At 39.6% G+C, this 19,277-nt stretch overlaps 1 protein-coding gene across 1 annotated transcript in view; it reads left to right on the top strand.

The window, feature by feature from the left end:
• Positions 1 to 19,277, top strand: part of CKAP5 (cytoskeleton associated protein 5) — a 79,538-nt gene that overhangs the window by 23,012 nt on the left and 37,249 nt on the right. Inside the window, exons 8-17 of the mRNA XM_081099682.1 lie at positions 13 to 126; positions 3,572 to 3,676; positions 6,105 to 6,194; positions 6,302 to 6,466; positions 7,008 to 7,136; positions 7,771 to 7,953; positions 12,869 to 12,982; positions 13,260 to 13,370; positions 14,307 to 14,399; positions 18,985 to 19,170. Coding sequence (XP_080955808.1) covers positions 13 to 126; positions 3,572 to 3,676; positions 6,105 to 6,194; positions 6,302 to 6,466; positions 7,008 to 7,136; positions 7,771 to 7,953; positions 12,869 to 12,982; positions 13,260 to 13,370; positions 14,307 to 14,399; positions 18,985 to 19,170 — 1,290 coding nt within the window. The remainder of the gene's footprint in view (positions 1 to 12; positions 127 to 3,571; positions 3,677 to 6,104; positions 6,195 to 6,301; positions 6,467 to 7,007; positions 7,137 to 7,770; positions 7,954 to 12,868; positions 12,983 to 13,259; positions 13,371 to 14,306; positions 14,400 to 18,984; positions 19,171 to 19,277) is intronic.

The following is a 19,277-nucleotide window of genomic DNA, read 5'->3' as shown; positions in this document are numbered from 1 at the left end:
TGTGTCTTGCAGGAGGCAAAAAAATGGCAAGAGAGAAAAGAAGCCCTGGAGGCTGTAGAAGTACTAGTGAAAAACCCCAAATTGGAAGCAGGCGATTATGCAGATTTAGTAAAAGCTTTGAAGAAGGTAAATGTGAGGAGTTTCAACATTGGTGTCCCAACAGCAGCCCAGGCCATTGTATTTTTCTTTATCATCCTTTTATCACAAAACATTGCTATTTAAGAAACACTATTGGTGGTTTTAAATTCTAAACATTCATTTTTAAAAGATTGATTAAAACTATTATTCTCGGTTAGTTTGGAGGGATTGGTTTTCAATCTTTGTTTATTATCATTTTAAGTATGCTATTTAATAACATGTACACCTCAAGAAAGAGGGTCTTGCTAACCTAGACCCAAGTATTCCAGTTTTATAATTCTGTAGGATGAACTATTTGTTTTGCTCCATTTAATAGGACAGATATTACATATGAAGAATTTATTTCTTAGATAGTTGGTGGATGATGACACACTATATTGTATCAGCATGTAAGGCACAGGATAATGGTCAGTTATAAAGCAGGCAAGTACTAAATTAGAAAGAAATATTTTTAGAAAATAATTCCATTGATATTGCTTAGGTCTAACCAAGTTGATTGCTCCTGATAGATATTTTTTTATCTCCTGGCTTTTCATAAAATCTGAAAGTATAGATCAAACACCGTGGGTATGGTTATAGAATGTAAGAACAAACTGAAGACTTCGTCTTGAATACAGCAAGATTGAAAACTTGGCTTGTTTTCCTCAGCCTGAAATTACAGAGAATTAAACTAGTCGGGGGAGGAGGTTATTCTTTAATTATATTAAGTACAGTAATTCTCGTTATTCCAGTAGTTATGGTCTATAAAATTACCACAAATGCTGAATTAGCAAATATTGAACCATTATTTCTCGGGGAAATACAGGGTTAGGATCCTGCAACCCTTTGATCATAACATTTTTATCAACTGACACATAAAACAATACATAACCGTGTTTTATTCTTTTTGAAGACATCTTATTTAATATATATTATTGATTTATTAACATTGAACTCACAGCCAACAGCCTCATAATTCATGCCTGAACAAAGCTTATCCAACACACAAAATTTCTGTGTAAGGTACATCACGGCCTTTTTGTGCTTAGGAACGCTGAACAGAACTTCAGCACTACACTTGAGGGTCATTTTAAATAGTGAAAGCACATTTTTAAAAAGCACCAAAATGAGCCCTAACCGGTTTGGCTCAGTGGATAGAGCGTTGGCCTGCGGACTGAAGGATCCCAGGTTCGATTCCGTCAAGGGCATGTACCTTGGTTGCTGCCTTGGTTGCTGCGGGCTCAATCCTTAGTAGGAGGTGTGCAGGAGGCAGCTGATCAATGTTCTCTCTCATCAATGTTTCTAACTCTCTATCCCTTTCCCTTCCTCTCTGTAAAAAATCAATAAAATATATATTTTTTAAAAATAATAAAAAGAACCAAAATGCATACAAACCCCCCCCCAAAAAACATGACACTAAATAGATCACAAAAAAGATACTTGTTTCCTGTATGAAAGAAGAAAGTAGTATTGTTTTGTTCAGTCTCATCTGAGAATGCACATTAGGCAGCTCTGATTTTTTGTAGCTCTGTGCTTGTCTATGAACGACCAGGAAAGTGCTGCGGGTAAGAAAGCAAGAGCTCTAGTGTAAAAACAGACCTAGGTTTGAACCACCATTTGCTAGCTCTGTGACCTAGAGCAAGTTAATGTCTACTTAAGTTTTGAGATCTACAAAATTGAGATAATAATAGTACTTGCTTTATAGAGTTTGGATGAGTATTAAATGAAATAGGATTATAGCACCTATAAAATTGTCATCTAATTCATTCTTAATAAATGTTAGTCTCTTTATGATCCTTACTCCTCAGCACTTAGGGATTACATATAGGTGCCAATTAGAACTTCCTTGCATGTTATGCGTTACTGATTGGTTAATTTGGGGAATTTGGAATGAAGCGTTCTGCTTACAGAATACCAAATCTTAGGGATTATGAAATCCAGAGTAGCCCAGCCAGTGTGGCTCAGTAATTGAACACCTACCAATTAACCAAGAGGTCACTGGTGTGATTCCTTGTCATGGCACATGCCCAGGTTGCAGGCTTGATCCCCAGTGGGGGGTGTGCAGGAGGCAGCTGATTGATGTTTCTATCTCTCTGTCCCTTTCCCTTCCTCTCTCTTTAAAATTAATAAAACATCTATATTATAAAAGGCCAGTGACCGTAATGACCAAACAACCGGTCACCAGGAGGTGCATTGATGGGTCTCACGGTGCAGCAGGTCTGGGTCCTGCACGATTTCACACACTGGCCCTCTACTATCTATATAAAAGCCTATGACGCAATGACATGCACTGACCACCAGGAGGCAGATGCTGGGCTCAGGGCTGACAAGCACAGTTGTGGCGTCACAAGCCTCCACAGCAGTGCTACTGAGCGGTGGCGGCGGCAGGGCCAGGATGAGCGGGAGTGGTGCAGCGCCCAGCTCAGGCTCCTCCTTGGCCACCTGCTGCTTCGCACTACTACATCCCTTAGAGGGTGTCGGGACTGCCAGTTTGGGGGATTAGGCCGAAACCGGCAGTCCTACATCCCCTGAGGGGTCTTGGATTGCAAGAGGGTGCAGGCCAGGCTGAGGGCCCCACTGGTGCACGAATCCGTGCACCGGGCCTCTAACTTTTAAAATAAAATAAAATCTATAGTGAAATGAAAGCATTACTTCTACTTGAGAAAACAAAAAAACAAGGGTTTGGGGCACTTAAAAGCAGCTTTTTAATACCAGTTGACTTGGGCAGTATACCAACAGTAAAATTTTACCAGGAAGGAACCCAGGCATAGTCACTGTCTTGCTAAAGTGACACAGACACAGCAACTACCTGTGAGTTTTGGTAAGTGCTAGGCTCTGTGGGGTGTAATATAGGAGTGTAGTAGTATGAAGAGTGCTGGAGGAAACTCTGCTAAGAGGCTTTAAATACAAACTTGATATCATTAGGTAACTAAACTGGTAACTGTGAAGCCAGAAAATCCCTCAGAGGAATGGTTGCAATGGTGTTTGTAATTTGGAGTCTGCATGGACTTCTTGATGGTACCTACAGCAGTTTCTACCTGTGCTCCTGGGGTATACATGTTGAAAGCTGCTGCTCTGTGGGGCCTTCCAGAAAAACATTGTCTTAGCTTTCTCTGCCCCAAAGCAAAGTCAGCGGCTTCCAGCTTCTCATCCATTATCAGCGTCTCCTCCTCTATAGTGTGCAACTCTGACAGCCCAGACTATCACTAATGGAGAGTTAGTGATTGGAAGTTGAGGTTTTATATATATTTTATTAATAAAACTTCAAGATAGAGTCGAAACATACTGAAGGGAAGCTCCCAAATTTAATACTGTTAAAGAAGAATCTCCTCGTTTGTAGGAAACTTAATTGGCTATTAACATAGTAGCTTTTAGAGTTCTTTTAAGAGAAAGTTTTCAGTTCTCTTCTACAGGGTTGTGACTGGTTGTTGTTGTTTTCTTTTTTTCCCTGTAGGTAGTTGGAAAGGACACCAATGTCATGTTGGTGGCTTTGGCAGCAAAATGTCTTACTGGCCTGGCTGTTGGGCTAAGGAAGAAATTTGGACAATATGCAGGACACGTAAGTAACATTTTTTTATTTTTTTAAAAATATATTTTATTGATTTTTTTTAGAGAGGGGAAAGGAGAGGGATAGAGAGTTAGAAACATCGATGAGAGAGAAATATGAATCAGCTGCCTCCTGCACATCCCCCACTGGGGACGTGCCCGCAACCAAGGTACATGCCCTTGACCGGAATCAAACCTGGGACCCTTGAGTCCACAGGCTGATGCTCTATCCACTGAGCCAAACCGGTCAGGGCAGTTAACATTTATTTTTAAGTACAAATCAACAATATTATCAAGAATGTCAGACTAGTTTGCTCTATGCTTTAAAACAGCTCTTCAGCATAGATCTTTATATATTGGGTAATATAAATTTCTCACTAAGTTTTATTAATATTGAGCATAACTCCTCATAACATTTCAATGAAGATGTCATTTATAACTAAATTCATTAGCTTTATGTAGAAAATCAGGCACTTGGCCTAAAGTACTTAGTTGAGTTGAGTCGATTTGCTTATTATTTATTAACTAGAGGCCTGGTGTACCAGCGGGGACCCTCAGCCTGGCCTGCGGGAACGGCCCAAAACCCGCTCTCTGACATCCCCTGAGGGATGATTGCAAGAGGGTGCAGGCCAGGCTGAGGGACCCCACCAGCGCATGATTGGGCCGGGGAAGGAAGCGGGAGGTTAGCCAGCTGGGGAGGACCATGGTAGGGTTCCAGGGTGTGTCCGGCCCATCTCGCTCAGTCCTAATTGGCCAGACCCTTGCAGCAAGCTAACCTACCAGTCAAAACATCTGCCCCCTGGTGGTCAGTGCACATCATAGCAACTGGTCAACCAGTCGACTATCTGCCCCCGGTGGTTGGTGTAGCCTTAGCATATTATTAGCGTGTGGTTGAGCAGCTTTAGCATATTATTAGCATATTACACTTTGGTTGAATGGACAACCGGACAATTAGCATATTAGGCTTTTACTATATAGGATACCTTGCTCTGTTCTTACAACATTATATATAGTATAACAGGATGAAATAAAACTTAGAATAACCAGGACAGAGCAAAAATGAGAGTAGGAAAGGCCATATAAAACCAGAAGTGAAATTAATATATAAGATATATTTTATAGTGTTTTCCTATTTAAAAAATAATTTACTCGTATACCTGAGACATTTTACATAGGTTACACTGTTGGTGATATATCAGTTTACTTTATTCTAAGAAATCTGACTGAAGACATTTGTTGAATATACTATTTTCTTTGTATAAATTTGGAAACAATCACATTTGATAACAGCTTTAGTAAATTGAGATATTTAACTGTGGCATTCATCAGTTTGCCTCTAAATCTGGTCTGAATTACTTAGAATGCTCCAGCATCTGAAAATGGACTATTAGGAGACTCAGTTAGGTTTTACTTGCTAGCCACTTACCATTTGATTCCCTAGATCCGTGGTTGGCAAACTGCGGCTCGCGAGCCACATGCGGCTCTTTGGCCCCTTGAGTATGGCTCTTCCTAAGCCTTAGGAGTACCGTAATTAAGTTAATAACAATGTACCACCTATATAGTTTAAGTTTAAAAAATTTGGCTCTCAAAAGAAATTTCAATCGTTGTGCTGTTGATATTTGGCTCTGTGGACTAATGAGTTTGCCAACCGCTGCCCTAGATGAACTTAGGAGTCTCCTAATAGTCCATACCATGTGTCAGTTTTATATCATGAAGTTAATATCTAACCTCTCGTAGTTATGGTATTTGGAGCTCATTTACTCATAGAATTAAAAATAATTTCAGAGAACTTAACTGAGAAAAATGATAGTACCAAATAAAAATAAATCATGACTAGCTTGTTACCAGGGAAATAAAAATAAGGTCCAAAAAAGCCTTAGTCACATAAATCATATATTGAAGTAAAATTATAATTAACATTTTTATAGCAATCAATGCATATTGTATAATATCTATGTGAATATGCTATCAGTGTATTAGTGAGCTTTTTGTCATTTTTATGTTACTTATTAGAATATTTTATACTTTTTTATTAGGGATAAGTATTCAAGGTAGAAAACAATTTTTTAAATACATTTCAATTTACTAAATTGTAGTTGGTCTTGGCCCGTGTGGCTCAGGGGTTGAGCATCGCCCTATAACCAGGAGGTCACGGTTCAATTCCTGGTCAGGGCATATGCCACAACATTTTTATAACCCCAAAAAGAAACCCTATGCTCATTATCTGTCACTTCCCATTCTTCCCTACTCCTAGACTCTAATCTACTTTCTGTCTCTATGGAATTGGCATTTCATATAAATGGAATCATACATATGTGATCCTTTGTGACTGGCTTCTTTGATTTAGCATAATGTTTTCAAGGTTCATCCATGTTATAGTATGTATCAATACATCATTTCTTTTTGTTGCCAGATAATATTCTAGCTGTTCATTTTTATAGGTTGTGCCAACTATTTTGGAGAAATTCAAAGAGAAGAAGCCTCAAGTAGTACAAGCCCTGCAGGAGGCAATTGACGCAATCTTCCTTACTGTAAGCTCCCAACATGTGCTTTTGTCTAAAGTAAATTTTGTTAATGCGATATTTTGATTGTTCTTTGCAGTTGAGAAAAGCTCATTGACCACATTTTATTTCTAAAGACCACACTACAGAACATCAGTGAGGATGTTTTAGCAGTAATGGATAATAAAAATCCAACCATCAAGCAGCAGACATCACTTTTTATTGCAAGAAGCTTCCGCCACTGCACTGCTTCTACCCTGCCTAAGAGCTTGCTAAAGCCCTTTTGTGCTGGTCTACTTAAGGTACAGACTCTTTTGAAATTGGGGGAATATTTTATATCTAGAGAAGATTTTTTCCTCTACTAATTATGTACAGTGACTGGCTTTCAGACTGTTGATTATAGTCTTCTGAGAAGCTTTGGAAACTGAATCTAAATTCTTGTATTGTTATGTTCGTATTCTTTAAACATAAGTTAGCTTTATAGTTCTAATTGCTAAACATTTTGTTTCTTATTTGGCCCATTTACTGGCATTCAGCTGGATCTGGCCAAGCACAGGCATACAGTTTGGATTATTTGAATGAAGATCATTTGAATGTGAGGCACTTTAGACAGAGGGTGGGAGGGGAAGGAGGCATTTACATGCTGAATGGATTATCAGAGTTTCCTTAAGCAAAAAAGAATTTGTGAAAGAGTAACTGTTAGTTGGCAAAAGGAAAGCAATATTTAGCTTCAGTGAATTGTAAAAGGCAAATTTTTTATCAAACAACCATTATTCTGACTTAAAATCAGTAATACTTAAATTACCTTGTATTGAGATAATGTTGTTTACTTCCGGACTATAGCACATCAATGATTCTGCTCCTGAAGTCAGAGATGCTGCATTTGAAGCGTTGGGTACCGCTTTGAAGGTGGTTGGTGAGAAAGCAGTAAACCCATTCTTAGTTGATGTGGACAAACTTAAGCTTGACAGGGTAAGTTAGTAATAGATTATAATGAAATTGGACAATAGTGCATTTGTCTGTTCTGTTTTATTAAGACAAAACTGATATCAACTCATGAAATTTATTTCATCATCACTGGTGGTTCACACCTAGAGTTTGAAGGTATAGCTTTTGGAGATTTAAATTTTATCTCAAGTTACAGTGATCATATTAGTAGAAACATCTTTCAAATTATAACAGAAATAAAGCTGAATAACCATAATCTATAAAGGTGAAAACACTGTTTTAAAATAAGTTTATTCTAATATCTGGAATATTACCTTTCTAAATATGAATGTCTTCTATTTAAAATGTGGTTATTATAATTCTAATTTGTATAGAAATAAAATATAAGAAAGTCTGGATAATTTATCTTTGTTGAAAAGGAAACTTTTCTCTCTAAATTCTCATATAGTTGTGATTTAAATCAGTTGTGGTTTAAATGAGGTCCGAAAGGTTGGCAACCACTGGTTTAAGGAAACCTTTGGAGCAGCAGTTGCCAACTGGTGGCCCGTGATGTCCGAAAGGCTGGCGACCACTAGTTTAAATGATCTGTTAAGTAATAAAATAGTGATGGTGTTTCAAAGTTGGGTTTAATAATGTTCATCTCAATTTCATTCTCCAGATCAAAGAATGTTCAGAGAAAGTAGAGCTGGTGCATGGTAAGAAAGCTGGATTGGCAGCTGAAAAGAAGGAATTCAAGCCTGTTCCTGGAAGGACTGCTTCTTCAGGAGCCGCAGGAGATAAGGACACAAAGGATATTTCAGTACCCAAACCCGGGCCCTTAAAAAAGGCACCTGCTACTAAGGTTAATAGATGACTTCGAAAATATAGTTTAAAAATTAGAATTTATATAAGGTAGGGTCTCAATCTTACGTTAATAGTGGTCCTTCCAATATGATTTCATTTGAGAAATGAACTCATTATCACATTCAAAATATAGCAGAACATCTGTTTATGAAGACAGTGTGTTCCAACAATACATTTAGTTATTTGAAATTTTAATAGAGATAAAAATGGTAACGGAAGTACAGGAGTGCGTTTTAAGGAATCAGAAAGTATTATTAAATAATGAAATAAAATGTGGCAAGGTACTTAACATTAATAACATCACCTTTGTCATTTTGCTAAAAATGCTGCTGAATTGCATCACTGAGTCTCCATACCAGTCCAGGTCTTGTTACCTTTGTACAGTGTGGAAGAGATAAGTGGCTTTCCTTTAGCAAACACTTGTCCTGTGGACTCTCTTGAGCATCAGGTTATCTACTGCATATGCAAAAAGTTTGATTCTCTTTCCCCACTCTGAACCCCAGCATGGAGTTAGGGGAAGAAAACTGACTTAGTGAGCATCACTTGGTGAAGCATTTTACCTACATAATCTCATTTAATCATAACAACCCTTGAGATAAATGTTTTGTGACCCCCGTTTTTCCAGAAAAGGAAACAGGCTCAGCAAGGTTTAGTGTACTGCACTGACTCTTACAGTTTGTTCTGATTTTTTTTGTTTTGTTAATCCTCACCTGAGGATATTTTCCCAGTGATTTTGTTTGTTTGTTTGTGTTTTTTTTTAATATATATTTTATTGATTCTTTACAGAGAGGAAAGGAGAGAGATAGAGAGTCAGAAACATCGATGAGAGAGAAACATCGATCAGCTGCCTCCTGCACATCTCCCACCGGGGATGTGTCCACAACCCAGGTACATGCCCCTGACCGGAATTGAACCTGGGACCCTTCAGTCCACAGGCTGATGCTCCATCCACTGAGCCAAACCGGTTTCGGCATTTGTTTGTTTGTTTTTGAGAGAGAGAGAGAAGAAGGAAGGAGGAAGGACAGAGAGAGAAACATCGATTGGTTTTCTCCCACACACACCCTGACCATGGCCAGGTATTGAGCCTGCAACCCAGATACATGCCCTTGACCGGATTCGAACCCAGAACCCTTTAGTCTGTCCACTGAGCCAAACCAGCTAGTGCTCATTCTGACATTCTGATATTTTTATTGTTCACTTGTTTGTTTATTATGTCTCCCCACACCATATTATAAACTTTCAAGGTTACAGATCTTGTCAGTGCTTGATTCTCCTATCCATAACAGGAACTCAGATGTATTTATTGAATGACCAGAGTTGGAGAACTGGGACTTGAACCAGGTATCTCTAGCTACAGAGTCTGTGTAATTCCCTTCATATTATGCTTCAGCATTCTAGTTCAGGGTATTGGCAGCTATTTTCTCCTTTCTCACCATCTCCTGCCACTTGACAATGACCTGGACACCTGAGTCCTTTTCTTATCTTGCTGAACCTTTCCATGCTAGCTGGCTTTCTTTTATGAGGAATTCTTTAAAAAAATAAAAAAGAATGGGAGAGGTGGCAACCTGCTTCAATTCCTCTGTTGAAAAAACAAGTAGGACAGTATCAGCCAGTAAGTCTACTAAGCCATAAATATATTATGTCTGTTAAAAAGAAGAAGAAAAGAAATAGATTTATTAATCGAGGAACCTTTTGATACAGAGAGTGCAATTATATGAAAGGATCCAAAAGACATACTCTAATTAATCACAGAGTATAGAATTTTCTATTTTTAGAGTTAGAAAACAAATCTCTCATTATGGGTTGTTATTATAAACCAACAAAACCATACTGCTATTAGTAAATCAGCAAATAGTAGGCATTTCCATTTAATTAAAAACCGGCATCTTAGTTTTGCTAATTATACCTTAAAAGCTTAGACTATGTTCAAGATAACTTCTATACTAATAAAAGCCTAGGTGGTCCTCATGCCCTCACCTGCAACATTGTCACAAGATGGCCGCCACAGAGATGGCTGCACACGCACAGTGGAGGTGGGGCCCGGCAGCTGCGCTGCGCAGAGGAGGCCGGTCCCTATACAGGAGGCGGGTTGCGACAGGGGAGGGCAATTGTGGGCGATCAGGCCAGCAGGGGAGGGCAGTTGGGGGTGATCGGGCCAGTAGGGGAGGGCAGTTGGGGGTGATCAGGCTGGCAGGGGAGCATTTAGGTGTCGATCAGGCTGCAGGGAAGCAGTTAGGGGGCAATCAGGCTGGCAGGCAGAAGTGATTAGGGGCCATCAGGCAGGCAGGCAGGCAGGCAAGCAGTTAGGAGCCAGTGGTCCCGGATTGTGAGAGGGATGTCTGACTGTGGGATTGGGCCTAAACCGCCTTTGGACATCCCCCAAGGGGTCCCAGATTGGAGAGGGTGCAGGCCGGGCTGAGGGACAAACACCCCCCCCCACCCCGTGCACGAAATTCGTGCACAGGGCCTCTAGTTCATTTCAGAACAGGGATTGATGCTGAAGACCAATTTTTAAAAAATATATTTTTATTGCTTTTAGAAAGGAAGGGAGAAGGAGATAGAAACATCAATGATGAGAGAGAATCATTCATTGGCTGCCTCCTACATGCCCCCTACTGGGGATCGAGCCTGCATCCCAGGCATGTGAACTTTCAAAGCCGGGACCTTTCAGTCTACAGGCTGACGCTCTATCCACTGAGCAAAATCAGCTAGAGCGATATTGAAGGCTAATTTGATCATCTGTCATTTTTATCCTTTCTTTTTAGCATGCTTAACAAATACCCATAATAAGTAGAAGGAATGATGTGAATAATAATAATGTTTGTTGCCCTATTAATGTTACTGCCTTGTGATAATTGGCTTTGTACCTTATGATAAACTGCTATTTTCTCATGATCTTTCAAAATACGTGAAATAAGTTTAAATCAAGATATTTGGGGGTGGGGGTAAAGGGGAAAGATCAACCAAAGGACTTGTATGCATGCATATAAGCCTAACCAATGGACACAGACACCAGGGGAGTGAGGGGATGAGTGGGGGGTTGGGGGGCAACGGGGGATAAGGACACATATGTAATACCTTAATAAAGAAAAAAAAAACATAATTCAGTTATGGAAACAATTTTTAAAAAGATATTTAAGTAGAATATTCACGGATAGAATTCAGTGGGTACAGTAGAAAGTATGACCAATTGAAGTTTATTCCAGAGTTCAAGAATGGTTCAATATTAATTTTAGAAAATTTTCTAAACTTATAGATGACAAGAAATCTAATTTCAGCCCTGGCTGGGTAGCTCAGTTGGTTAGAGCATCGTCCCAGTACACCAAGGTTATATATAGGTTTGATCCTTGGTCAGGGCACATACAAGAGTCATCCAAGGAATGCATAAGTAAGTGGAATAATGAATTGATGTTTCTCTCTCTCTAAAATCAAGAAATACATTTTAGAAAAAAGAAAGCTAATTTTAGACACTTAAAAGGAATATAGTAAATTTTAACATATCTTTTTGATAAAAACTCTTAACCACATAGAAATGGATGAATACTTTGACATAACTTTATATATATATATATATTTATCCACATATATACATACAGGGTGTCTCCCAAAAATGTATACACACTTTAACACCTGATAGCTCACTTTTGAAAATGAAATGTATTTTAATTAAACACTGCCTTTATAATCATTCAAAGTGTGTGTATGCATTTTGTGGAGACACCACACACACACACACACACACACACACACACACACACACACACAGCAGAAGACATAGCAAACCAAAAGTCATTATTGCCCTGGCCGGTTTGACCCAGTGGATAGAGCGCTGGCCTGTGAACCGAAAGGTCCCAGGTTCGATTCTGGTCAAGGGCACATACCTCGGTTGTAGGTTCCTCCTCTGCCCGGGTACGTCCAGGAGGCAACCAGTCAATGTATCTCTCTCACATCTATATTTCTCTCTGTCTTTCCCTCTCCCTAAAGGTGAATGGAAAAATATCCTTACAAGAGGATTAAAAATAAATAAATAAACAAAATAAACTGTATAAAACAAAGCAAAACAACAACAATCAATGACAAATAAAAAAAGAAACAAAAGTCAGTATTATGCTTAATAATGATGAATACTAGAAGTATTCTTATTAAAATGGGAAATAAAACAAATCCCTGCTTGTACCATTATTGTTAAATAATGCTCTACAATTAGACAAAAGAATAAAGTAGAGGTGTTAATATGAGGAAGGAAAAGGCAAAATTATCATTTTTTTAGTTATGTAATCATATACTTGGAAAACCAAGCAAGTCAACTGAAAAACTAAGACAGTAAGATTCAGTGAGATGGCCATCTTCAACATAACTAGAGCACTCATTTGGCTGTAAGTGGGGTACCCTGTGATTAAGTATTGAGTAAATGATATGTTAAAAATTGTCCTTTACTATTATAGGAAAGATTTAGAGACATCAAATGTTAATTCTCAAATTAATCTGTAAATGTATATAATTCCAGTCCATCATTTTTATTTCATTAGCTCGTTCTGAGTTAGAGGTTCTTAAAATGGGTCCTACAGTTTCCCCCATATTGGTCTTCAAAAGATCTGTCTGCCTTTGAAACTGCTAAATTTTGTAGGTGCCAAAAATACAGTTTTTGTTGTTGGTTGAGTTATCCCTCATTCTTAAAAATAAAAATTTATTGAGGTATAATTCACATACAACATATTAGTTTTATGTGTACAACATAATGATTTGATATTTTATATATTGTGAAGTGATCACCATAATAAGTCACCATACATAGTTACAGTGATCCCTCATTTCAATCAAATTTTCAAGAAGTCTCTGACCCACAAGAGTTTAAGAATCACTATTCTAAATCCTTAAGTGGTTTAAAATAAATTTATTTTAATTGCATCTAGGCTGGCGGACCACCTAAGAAGGGGAAACCAAGTGCACCAGGAGGTGCAGGGAGCGCTGGAAACAAGAGCAAAAAGGGATTGGAGACCAAAGAAATAGTGGAGCCTGAGCTCTCGGTCAGTATTATACAATATGTCTCAGACTCATAAAACCATGGAAAGTCAATATCTTTGAGAAGATTTGAGTTCTTTCTTACTGAATTCTACGACATACAGTTAGTTATTTATTACTTTTTAGATTCTTGAAATTATCTTAGACACCTTAGACAAACTTTCCCGTTATGATACTAAAATAGGAGCCTCAGCATACATATAGGAATGTTCTTGTGTTTTTACATTCTTACCATTTGTTTCCTTAAGCAGTTTTTAACTTTAATGTGTTTGTGTCTTACAGATAGAAGTGTGTGAAGAAAAAGCTTCAGTTGTCCTTCCTGCTACGTGTATACAACTTTTAGACAGCAGTAACTGGAAGGAAAGGCTGGCCTGTATGGAAGAGTTCCAAAAGGTAGGTGCATAGGGATGAGTTGAGTGTGAAAACTATGTTATACAGAACTGATGACATTAAAATGAAAGACTTGTCCTATTGCTGTGCTTTTTAACCAGTGAATATGTTTCAGGGTGTTACCTAAAGGTAAGGCAGGGGTGGGGGTATATATTTTTTAGCTTTGTAGTGTTTATCTTTCAACATCTGCGTCCTATGTTTTCTGTAACTTCATAACTTAGTACTTACCAAAAAAATTTGGTTTATTCTGAATTACAAGGCTTAGATGAATTTTAATATTATGGTATTTGTTTTTTAGTATCAGTAAGAAAACAGATCTCTGCACTGAAACCATCTCTAATCCATTTTTGTTTCCCTCTTTGTCGTCATGATTCTTGGAGGAACAGACATTATCACTTGGTGTGAGAAGCTCCTCTCAAAAATCTGTGTTAGAAAGGATCATGGTAGTCCATTTTGGCATACTCTCTGTGACTCTAATGAGGGGTGTGGAGAAACTGGAAGCACTGGAACTTGAGGCAGGAAACTTGCCTTCAAGTCCAGCATCTGCTACATATTGCGTTTAGACCTGAATTTGTGCATCTTTGACATTTAATACTTAACCACTTCTAACCTACCCTACTTTCTATGTTTTTAGGAAAATTAAATAAGTCAAAATATTAAGTAGTTTCTGCCACACATTAGGCAAATGAAAACTGTATTAGCATTACTTTCCTCGAAGCAAATTGTTTGTGAATTCCTAAAGTGTGGGGGAAAAAATGTTTCAATGGTATTAATATAACAACCATATACCAAACATACAACTTAAGAAACAAAGCATTATAACAGAAGTTATATAAGCTCCCTTTATAACCTTCTTCATTCCCATTTCAATTTGTTATATACTGTTCCCTTGGAACTACTCATTACCTCTTACCTCTTATTCTTTGATTCTACTTCAAGGCTGTTGAACTAATGGACAGAACTGAAATGCCATGCCAGGCATTAGTGAGGATGTTGGCCAAGAAACCTGGATGGAAAGAAACTAATTTTCAGGTATTTTTTCACTAGAGACTTAATGTCTTTTATTGTATTGTTTGTGAAATGTGTATATAAACATATATATGCATTTTCTTCTCATTATTTAGGCTTCAAAGTCCTCTAATCTTTACATATTCTAAGGAGGGATAAACAATGAGATAGCTTTCTTATTTGTTTGGATAAAAAAATAAATGCAGCCCTATCTGGTTTTGCTCAGTGGATAGAACGTCAGCCTGCGGACTGAAGAGTCCCGGGTTCAATTCCAGTCAAGGGAACATGCCAGGGTTACAGGCTCAATCCCTAGTAGGGGGCATGTAGGAGGCAGCCAATCTGTGATTCTCTCTCATCAATGATGTTTCCATCTCTCTCTCCCTCTCCCTTCCTCTCTGAAATCAATACAAATACATTTTAAAAGTAAAAAAATCAAATCAAAATAAATGCAGTATTTACATAGCCAATGAAAAATTACCACAGAGTCTATTTAACTAATTATAGAGATGAAATTTAACAATACAGTTATTTGTCTAAAGAGTTAGGTGTAAAGAAAGGATAGGGAAGTGATGCAGGAAGGAAAACGGGAAAAGAGTTTCCTTCTCTTCTTCAGGATATACATAGACCTCATGCAAAAAAAAATTTAAGTTATGAGGTCTATTTTTTGACATCCTGTTAGTCTCTTTTTGGCTTATCTTCTGCCACCTCTTGTTCTTTCTGTGGGATCCTTAGCTGCCTCACACTGTGTTCCCTTAGCACTGTTTATAGTACCTCATCCATACTATCCAGCTCCACAAGTTTTCTATGCCAAAGTTTTTAAACTACCTTCTTCCCCTCACACCACTTTTTTTTTTTAAAATATATTTTATTGATTTTTTACAGAGAGGAAGGGAGAGAGATAGTTAGAAACATCGATGAAAGAGAAACATCGATCAGCTGCCTCCTGCACACCCTCTACTGGGGATGTGCCCGCAACCCAGGTACATGCCCTTGACCGGAATCGAACCCGGGACCCCTCAGTCCGCAGGCCGACGCTCTATCCACTGAGCCAAACCGGTGCTGGCCCCTCACACCACTTTTATAACTCCTCTTTATGCAGCTGCACAGATAGATGAAGGAAGCTCCTGATTTCAGCTAATAACCTCCTGTGTGTTAGATCCATAACAAGGGATTATTTTATATTTTTTTTCCTTTATAACAACTTTATTGAGTGTATAAAACTAACAGTTTTAAAGTTACAATGCAGCAGCTTTTAGTTTATTCACATAGTTCTGCAACTCCTACCACTATGTAATTTTAGAATATTTTCATCACCCCAAAAAGAAACCCCATACCCATCAGCGGTCACTCTTTATTCCTTCGAAAATTCCCACACCCAGTCCCTCGCATCTACTTTCTCTCTCTATGGATTACTTTTGGACATCTATATATATAAAAGGCTAATATGCAGAGTGGCCCCTTGGGAGTTCGACCAGGAGACTGGGAGTTCAATCGCTCGCTGTGACGTGCACTGACCATAGGGGGTGGCATGGAACGAAGGAAGGCCTCCAGTCGGCATCCAGCAGCCGTGGAAGGGAGACCCCGGCTGCCGGAAGCCGGTCCATCCTTGCTGCTTGACACAGTCGCTGCAGGAAAGAAACATCTGCACAGCATATGTTTCAAGGGACCTGGCGTATATAGCATACTGTTCTTAATATGTTTGCTCCCCTTAGCGCTGTGTGTTTTAACCAAGGTCACCTCTCCGAGAAAGGTTGTTTCCCCAGGTAGGAACTTTTCCCTGAAGTCAGGGAGGGGATGAAACTCCTTAACTAAGTGTCAGGCGGGTAGTTAATCACTTCAACTACAAACAATCATGTTTAAGCTACATAATCTTTACTCCCTGGAATGGAGATAAGAAACGCCCTAACCTTTGTAATAGAAATTGACAGGATTAAAATCAACTGGTATAAATACAGATGTAACAAAACAATAAGCAGCAGAACCTCTCTGGAGAGAGACCAGAACTTGGCTGGAGATCCTGGCTAGGCTGCTGATCAACTGAACACTGTCTCCGTGTCATTCCTTCTTCGCCGACTCCGTCTACGCCTTTGGGAACCCCTGGACCTGCTGGGGCTGGACCCCGGCACCCGGCTGGCAGCTGGAAGGCCCTGATCGCCCCTGATTGCGGGCCAGACCTAGGGACCCTACCCATGCACAAATTTAATGTACCAGCCCTCTAGTTTTATATAAATGGAATGATACAATATTGTCGTCTTTTGTTTTGTCTAGCTTTTATTTTGCATAATGTTTTCACCTTCATCCATATTGTAGCATGTATCAATTCTACACTCTTTTTATTGCTAAATAATATTCCATTGTATGGATATACAACATTTTATTTACCTATTCATTAGTTGATGGACATTTTTATTGTTTCCATTTTTTGGCTATCATGAATAATGCTGCAGTGAACATTTATATACAATTCTTTGTGTGAACACATTTTTAATTCCCTTGAGTATATACCTGGAAGTTGAATTGCTGGATCATATGGTAACTCTGTGTTTAACTTTTTTGAGGAACTGCCAAACTATTTTCCAAAGTTTTTGCACCATTTTATGTTCACATCAGCAGTACAAGAGTACTCTGATTTCTCCACATCCATGCCAATATTTATTATTTAAATATTAAAACAAGACAAAGGGAAATATTTATGGGCAAAGGGGTCTCAAGCCACATACATCTGAGACCTCTTTAAATTGTTTCCAAGCTTCTTTCTTTCTTCCATTTAAAAATCTATAAGTTCTTTAAGTCTCTCAAGTTCTGTTGTGTGTGTGTGCATGAGGGTTATAGTTTTATTTTTTGTGAGCAACACTATTAGGAACTCTGAATTATGTAGTTAGTATGTCCATTTATTATGTACTAGAGGCCTGGTGCATGAATTCATACACGGTGGGGTCCCTTGGCCTGGCCGGTTGATTGGAGCCGTCTTTCCCAGTCCTTATCAGGTTATCAGGGCAATCGGGGCCAGCTGAGGGGGCGGTACTGCAGGGGTTGGCCAGCCAGCGATGAGGGCCAATCAGGGCTGCTGGTGGTGGGGTAGGGACATGGGAGGTTGGCTGGCTGGGGGGCTGGGGAGGGACCACAGGCTGTGGGAGCATACTGACCACCAGGGGACAGATCCTGCATTGAGCGTCTGCCCCCTGGTGGTCAGTGCGCATCATAGCAACTGGTGGTTTGGTCGCTTAGGTTTTTTAGATGTATAGATAGTTCTAGAGACGCTATGCACGAAATTTGTGCAAGGGGCTCGGCCCTTACAGCCCCAGCTGCCTCAGCTGGCCCTTGTAGCCCACCTTTGTCCAGAAGGTTGTCCAGATAGTCATTCTGCTGTTTGGTTTGTTAGCATATTAGCTCTTTATTATATAGGATTGAAAGATGTATATTCAGTACTATCCTATATAATAAAAGCCTAATATGCAAATCGACCGAACAGCAGAACAACTGGTTGCTATGATGCACACTGACCACCAGGGGGCAGATGCTTAATGCAGGAGCTGCCCCCAGCCTGCAGGCCCCAGGCCAGCTAAGGCAAGTGCAAGTGGGGGCCCCTGCAGTCACCCTGCAGAAAGAAACAACCAGGAGTGGCAGGGGGCTGGGCCAGCGAGTGGGCAGCGCCAGACTGGCCAAGGCGAGTGTGAGCCGGGGGGGGCCCCAATCACCCCACCGGTTGCCCCACAGATCAGCCCTGATCTCCAGCCAGGCCTAGGGACCCTACACATGCACTAATTTCGTGCACCAGGCCTCTAGTATAGAAATAATCATATAAGGAGACTATAGAAATTAAAATTTTCAATTCATTAAATTTCCATGTGATAACATCTATAATAATAAAAGGGTAATATGCTAATTTGACCAGACATCATTCCGGACATCCTTCCTGATGAAGCTGGGGCTGGAGGGAAGCCAGCCGGGTCCCAGGTGCCTGCGGGCAGCCCAGGGGAATCCAACATGGGTCCCGGGTGCCAGAGGGAAGCTGGTGCCAGCAGCTGGGAGAAGGAAGGCCTACTCTTGGACAAATTTTTGTTCAACGGGCCTCTAGTCCTATATAATAAAAGGGTAATATGCAAGTAGACCGAATGACGGAGTGACTAGTCTCTATGACGCACACTGACTACCAGGGGACAGACGCTCAGGATTTGCCCCCTGGTGGTTAGTGCACTAACCACCTTAGCACTGCAGCGACAGCAGCGCTAAGGATGTCCAACTGCACGGAGAGCAGGCCTAAGCCATCACTTGGACATCCCCCAAGGGCTCCCAGACTGCAAAAGGGTGCAGGTTTGGGCTGAGGGATCCCCTCTCTCTTCCTCCCCTCCGAGTGCATGAAAGTAGTGCACTGGGCCTCTAGTTGTTAATATTTTAAAGCATTGAGGGGTTTGATTTTTTTTCTCTTAGCTGTCACTCAGCTACTTTAATTGCTAACAAAGGATAAAAATTATTTTGCTTGTTTAAAAGTCTGATTTTAGATTGGTCATGTTCTCAGCTGGTCTTAATTTTGTTACTATAGAAATAAGTACATAAATAAATGTCTTTGGCTTACTCATAACGTTATGATAACTTTATCCTTTTTCAGGTGATGCAGATGAAGCTTCACATAGTTGCTTTAATTGCCCAGAAGGGAAATTTTTCCAAAACGTCAGCTCAGATTGTCTTAGATGGCCTTGTAGATAAGATTGGAGATGTGAAATGTGGGAACAATGCAAAAGAAGCTATGACAGCAATAGCTGAAGCTTGCATGTTGCCCTGGACAGCTGAACAGGTTAGTGACACAGCTCTCTTACCCCCAGTTTTTCCAATTTTGTCTCAAATTTGCATTTAAAGTTACTTTTTAAGCTTAGTCTTATCTTTTCAAGTATGTTTTAGATA

Source organism: Myotis nattereri, assembly GCF_964212035.1.
Source record: "Myotis nattereri genome assembly, chromosome: 9".
NCBI lineage: Eukaryota > Metazoa > Chordata > Mammalia > Chiroptera > Vespertilionidae > Myotis > Myotis nattereri.
Note: the sequence above shows the minus strand (reverse complement) of the source record. Positions and strands in the feature narration are given on the sequence as shown.